The sequence below is a fragment of the Gracilinanus agilis genome, chromosome 1, assembly GCF_016433145.1.
Source record: "Gracilinanus agilis isolate LMUSP501 chromosome 1, AgileGrace, whole genome shotgun sequence".
NCBI classification, from domain to species: Eukaryota; Metazoa; Chordata; class Mammalia; order Didelphimorphia; family Didelphidae; genus Gracilinanus; species Gracilinanus agilis.
In genome coordinates this window covers 287,863,592-287,870,287 of record NC_058130.1, presented here as the reverse complement: position 1 = coordinate 287,870,287, position 6,696 = coordinate 287,863,592, and the positions used below count along the sequence as shown (strand labels likewise).

At 36.4% G+C, this 6,696-nt stretch overlaps 1 protein-coding gene across 1 annotated transcript in view; it reads left to right on the top strand.

Moving 5' to 3' along the window:
- Positions 1 to 1,658: 1,658 nt before the first annotated feature.
- WDR36 (WD repeat domain 36) overlaps positions 1,659 to 6,696 on the top strand; it is a 68,451-nt gene continuing 63,413 nt past the window's right edge. Inside the window, exons 1-3 of the mRNA XM_044680123.1 lie at positions 1,659 to 1,853; positions 2,296 to 2,323; positions 5,476 to 5,576. Of these exons, the coding sequence (XP_044536058.1) occupies positions 1,683 to 1,853; positions 2,296 to 2,323; positions 5,476 to 5,576 (300 nt within the window). The 5' untranslated portion in view covers positions 1,659 to 1,682. The remainder of the gene's footprint in view (positions 1,854 to 2,295; positions 2,324 to 5,475; positions 5,577 to 6,696) is intronic.

Genomic DNA, 6,696 nt, shown 5'->3' with positions numbered 1-6,696 from the left:
AATATCACACAGCTATTGAATTTCTTGAGATGGGAGTGTAACTCAGGTTTTCCCGACTCATACATTTTCCCAACATTTTGTCTCAATGCCAAGTAGTAAATTCTGACTTTGCAAAATTGTCCTACTAGGAGAACACAATCCCTCTTAAAATGAGATGAGAATAAAGTGAATATTTCTTTGGATCTATTTTACAAATAGTATCATACTGAATCTCAATTTTTATTTTGTTTACCAGCTAATCTACTACCAAAGACTTAAAAGGGAGTTCTTTTGTTTTAAAACCCATACTTTTTGTCTTAGAATCAATACTAAATATCAGTTCCAAGACAGAAGAGTGGTGACAGTTAGTTAATTGGAGTTAAGTGGCTTGTCCAGGGTCACACAACTAGGAACTGTCTAAGGCAAAATTTGAACCCCGGTCTTCACAACTCCAGGTCTGGCTTTCTATCCACTAAGCTGCCTAGCTGCCCCTACCACAATTATCCTAATAGGGAAACTCCCTTAGATTACATTCTGATTTAGTTTCAGGACGTATTTTGACAAACCAAATATGACCAAATCCTAAATCTGGGGTTTATAACTTATTAATGGCAACATTAAAAATCTCAAAAAATTTCTGTCAGAGCTTCAAGATTGAGAATTCACCATTCACTCATTTTTAGCACAAAAATGTTGTTAGTCAAAACCAAGGGCTCTTACTCTTAGCTCTTCCTTCCTCCTTACTTCAACTCAGGTGGCTTTTAAAATTAATTTACTGATAACTAAACTCTGCTGAATTATTGCTTGATTAGTTGCAATTCAGGTATTTTCTTACTTTCTTTCAAATCATTATTCTGTCTTAGTAACAACTCTAAGATAGAAGGGCCACTTAATTGGACCTGAGTATGAGGAAAATCTCTTTAGTAACTGAACAGTGTTTGCATAGGAGTGAAGGAGAAACGTGAGGCAGACAAATCATGAGGTGATAAGAGCAGCTTGGCTTGGGGGGCGGGGAAAGGTCTTAAAAGGCAGCGAGCAATTAAGGATGATTTCTAGGATGAACCTGAGAGATAAGAAGATGGTGTTACCCTGTATAGTAATACAGAAAATAGGAAAGGGAGAAGATTTTAGGAGGAAAGCTAAGTTCGTTCTGGACATACTCATGACGTCTACTGGACATCCAGTTAGAGATGAAAGATTGGAGATCAGCAGAGAGGGGCAGGAAAGGTAAATCTGAGAATCATCAGCATAGAGATGGTGATTGAGTCTTGGGGAGCTGGTGAGATTTACCGAAGGGAGAATAAAATAAAAGAGGGTACTGAGCAGAATCCCGAAGGTCATCTACAGTTAGTAAATAGTTTCTAGTACGGAAAAAGGCAAGAGAAAATTAACCTTGTTAGACTGTGGAAGGTGATCTCTTCAAGTCTAAGAGGTCTACAGGGAAGGACGCCCACAAGCCGTATAGGAACACAGACTTCCAAGGAACTGAACTATGGAGCTCTTGGGAGCTACTGGGAACATTTTTTTTTGATGCACAGAAGGATGACGTCATTGGCCCAAGCACCGGAAGTGGCGTTGGGAAACCGTGATCTCAGTACTTCTACCTCGAGTAGCTGTAGGTGTGCTTGTAGAATAGTTAAGAAGCAATAATCCCCGAGCTGCAGCCAGAGCCACCGCAATCTGGGATCCAGGAGTTCGAGGAGATGGAGGGTGGTGGCGGCGGCGGCCAGCGCTGCTCCAGCAGCGCGCTGTTCTCTGGTTTCCGCGCCCTAGGACTCTTCAGCTCCCATATTCCACACGTGGTTCGTTACCATGGTCGGCACCGCAAGTTCTACGTGACAACTTGCGTGGGGAAGAGTTTCCATACTTACAATGTAAGTAACTCTTTGCCGCACGCCGTGGGTCATTCCCCTCCCACGGCATCTCTCACACTTCCCCGTCCCTTGGGCTTCCCAACTCCTGGCACCCACCTGGATCTGGGTATTCACTTGCGGGGCTGGTTGCGTGATGATTGTCCCAAGCCTACTTCGTGCTGAGATCTTCAAGATTCACTTAGGCCCTGTCTTTATAAAGCACCCAAGCTTTGGGGAATATAAGCTCCGTAGGAAGGCTCATTTGTCATTCTCTGGTTTCTGCAGTTTTTTACATTGTTATCCAGTCACCTTGATTTGTAACCCCTGAAGTCATCCTTTGACCCTTCCAAAAAGCAGTTGCTGGTGGTCTTGTTTATATACTTTGCTATTCCTTGGCTCCTATGGCATTGCTCTCTCCTGATACCAAAATTTAAACCTTAATGCCTTTTTTTTTTTTTAACAGGTTCAGAAGCTTAGTCTGGTGGCAGTAAGTAAGTATGCAATTCAATCTAAATTTGTTAACGTTTTGTACCTTTTCCAACTGGTACAAAATGTGTATTTTCAAATTGCATGATCAAATGGGAGATTATTTTGAAGATGAATTTGAAGTTTATGGAAATGAGGCAATATAGTATAATAGGATGTTAATAAATTAAATCTTATAAGTTCCATAATACATGTGTGTTCTTGTTATATAGCCAGGAAAAGGAAACATCTGACAAAACCAATGTAATTACAAAGGAATATGTGACAGTGATTTCATATCTTAAAAGGAATGTCAATTAAAAGAAGTGGTTATCCCCAAACTATAATAATGTCAGGAATATTAAAGTCTGGAATGAGCTGAGGTTCTTGAGAAATACCCAAGATAAAAAAAATGGTCATTCAGTCAGTAGTCCACCTTCCAGGTACTCTGCTAAGTCAAAACAAAACAAAACATTCCCTTAACAGCTAGGAGCTAACATTTTAATGGGAAAGACAACATGCAAATAACAAGATACATACATACATATATTACATATATATGTGAGGAAGAATTGAGGATGACACAGAGTTTGTGAATTTGATAGTTATATTAAAATTTGGAAGGAGAGATTTTGGGGAAAAGATACTGAATTGTTTTGGACTTATGTTTTTGGGAAGTATAGTTTAAGATGTTCAAAAGGCTGTGGGTAGTATCTTACTTATAGCTTAGTAGTGAAAGTATGGCAATAGACATAATGAATTATCTCAATAGATGTGATAATTGAACCCTTGTTTGCTTATCACTGAGACTAGTATAGGGTCACTGATTTTGTAATACCCAAAGATAAAAATGATTTTACTTTAAAAAATTTATCGTATTTTAAAATGTAAAAACTATTTGTTGCTCTGGGCAATATAAAAGCAGGCTGACTAGATTCAGTCAATGGGTAAATGAAAAGAGAAGAGGACCTAGGACAGTCTTGGGAGACAATAGTCAGTGAGTTCGAAATGGAAGAAATAACAAAACTGAGAAGTGGTAATAAAAGAGAAACTAGAGAGAGTAGTGTCATGAAAACCCAGAGAGGAGAGAATATCTATAAAGTGATTAAATGTTTAATGCTGCAGAGAAGACAAGAAGGATTGAGAAAAAAAACATTAAATATGGCTTTTAGGAGAGCACTGCTAACTTTTGAGAGGGCAGTTTCAGTAAGACTGGAAGCCGAATTGCAGAGGGGTTTAGGAGGTAGTAAGAAGAGAGGTACCTAGTTTGGATGACTTTTTCAAGGATTCTCACCATAAAGGGAAAGAGATATAGAGAGATTCCTGTTAGAGTAATCAGATCAAGTGACATGTTTGTGAGCAACATTAGAGATGACCAGAGATAAGATAATAATGAGTGGGACCAGTCTGCTGAACATGGGAAGGGATTGGATAGAGGTACAAGTAGAAGAGTTGACTTTGCCTGGGAAAAGGACCTTTTTTTTCAATTTGATAATAGAATGAAGGATAAAATAATTGACCTGAGGGTATGGTAGAAAAGGGAGTTGTTGGCAAATGACTTCATTTTTTTCACTGAAATGTGAAATGATACCTTCCACTGAGGATGGTGATGATGGGAATGTTGGGAAGGCAGGAAAGTTTAGAACTCACTGTGGAAGCTTTTTATAACTGTTAGGAAAATATTGAGGAGCATATATTCCAATTAGCAAAGGTTCTGGGAGCATATATTCCAATTAGCAAAGGTTCTGGGATGGGAAGAGGATGGATTTTGGAAACTCCAAATGAGTATGGTTGACATCCATTCTTGACAGAATTTAAAAATGACTTATCACACAAATGGTTTATCAGCATTTATTTGAAAATTTAATCACAAAGAGCCTATGGATTGCTATTGAACCAATTATTCCAAATTAATTTCTTTTCTTGACAGAGTTAACAAGTTGGTAAATCAGTGGAATGCCATAAATTATAATGTAGCAAACATTTGTATAGTGCATAATTTAAGCTCACAAAGTGCTTTGTATATGCCATCTCATTTGTTCTTTTTAAAAACTTGAGATGAATACTACAAGTATTTTTATCGATATTTTTATGGATCAAGGAAAGTGAGGTTGAGGGGTCACCTTACTAGTAAATATAATGAGGTAGCTCTGTGACTGGGCAAGTCACTTAACCCTATTTGCCTCAGTTCTTCATCTGGAAAATGAGCTGGAGAAGGAAACGGTGAACTACTCCAGTATTTTTGCCAAGACCCAAAAGTTGGACATGACTAAAAAATGAAAATGACAATGATTTGGAACATTCTTTCATTTAATTTTTAATACTTCACTTTTAAAAAAAGTTTATATCTTTTGGCCACCTTATAGCTTTTGGCATATAAATATATGCCAAATATTGGTTCTTTTGGATGTTATATTCTAGTCAAAGGTATTTTATAGAAATAGTTTTACTAGTTAACCATTACCTTATGTGATATACTTTAGAAATGAATTTTATATTCTGGGGTTGTTTGGACTATGAACTCTTAAAGAGATCTAAGTTCTAAGGACAGCAACCTTTCATAGGACTTTCCTGTACAGTGTACATATAACTGTAGGCTGCATCTATAGAACGTGAGTTTTAAAAAAATATATCATTTGTAAAATCGAAAATTGCTTTTTATGTTTTTTAATATTCTTTATATTCCTCATGCTATATAAAATGTTTATATACTTTAACATTCATTTTTAAACATTGAGTTCTAACTTCCCTTCTTCCAGCCCCTTCTTTACCCATTGAGAAGGCCAGCAATATGATACCAAATTATACATGTAAAGTGCTTTTTAGATTTTCAATAAATAAGAAAACTATTTCATGGAAATAGTCACTCTAAAATGCTTTTTATTATGAGAGAAGCAATAGGGTTCAAATTTTGCATTTTTCTTGTTCATTTGCCTCTTTACTCTCCTGCCATGACAAGTCTTGAAACATGTTAAATGTTTTTGTTGTTATTGAGACTGACTTGTCATTTTACCCTGTTTAATATGGCCACCAAATTGGCTTTAATTCTGCTGTAACTCAGACCTTAAAGCTAAGGTGTATGTCCCCATATATAATAAAGAATATTATATCTCAGGTTAGAATATTTTCTTATTTTAAGATCTGGAAAAAATATCGATTCTTATTTATTCCCTTCTAGGCAATTCTGTGCCTCAGGATATCACTTGTTTGGCTGCTGATAGAAGACTGGTTTTTGCTGCATATGGGAATGTTTTCTCTGCATTTTCCCGAAACAAAGAGGTTTGTATCACTCGTTTTGAAAACATGTTAATTTACCTATTTCATATGGTTAATTCTTGATTTTCATGCTAACAGAGGAAATATAATGAATTGAATTTGTTCTTTCTGTCTGCCTCTCAGGAATCTTGCTATTCTTATACCTTAATATACCTAGGAGGAAGTTAAATTACCCATCTTTCTAAGGCAGATCCTATCCCAGACCAAAAATATTATCTTATCACTTCCCAAGTTGTGTAGGATAGAAGAGAGTACCCTAGCTATTTAATTTTTATTTAATTGATATAATGAAAAAACTGAAGTGGCAATGTTGATTACCCTGACAATCCTATACATCAGCCACTCTGTCAGGGTTTGTGATTTTTGATAAGGTTCTCACTGCTTTAAAGTTAATTTTAAATCCAGCAGGAAGCCTTTCCCTTCACTTCCAACCCCCAATACCTTGGGCTCCATACAGCTTATAACTCTTTGTATTTTGTATTTGTCATATCACTAGATTATAATTTCTGTGAACAGAAATCAACTATAACAGATGCTCAATAAGTTTTTGTTGACTTCTCATGTCTTAGTAGATGTTCTTAATAAGTTTCTGGAACCAAACTAAAATTAGTACCTGGTCACCAACCAGGCTTATGTGATAAGATATTAGGACAGAGGTTTTTAACCTTTATTGTGACTTGGACTCCTTTGGCAATCTGTTGGGCAACTATGGAGCTCTCTTCTTAGAATAATGTTTTTAAATGCATAAAACAAAATACAGGATTACAAGGAAAACCAATTATAGTGAAAGTTATTAAAATATATTTTTTAAAAATTCTCAGACCCTAGTTTGAGAACTTGTGCTGGAAGGCCACCTAGTTTGTCACTGGACTAAATTGATTCCAAGTTGATTCTAAATTTTCAGCTTGATAAGATCTGTGAGGTGATTTTTCTCTCTTGTTTCACCTCCCTTTCTGACCATTTTTTCATGTGTCCTTTTTTATAATGTCTTTTACTTGATGGTGTACCCCCAAAACTATCCTGGACTGTCTCTTCTATATTCTTTTTATTGGATATCATATAGTTATATCATAGTTTTTCGCCTGAGCCCTAGTCCTTCATCACAAATTGCCTCTTAGACATT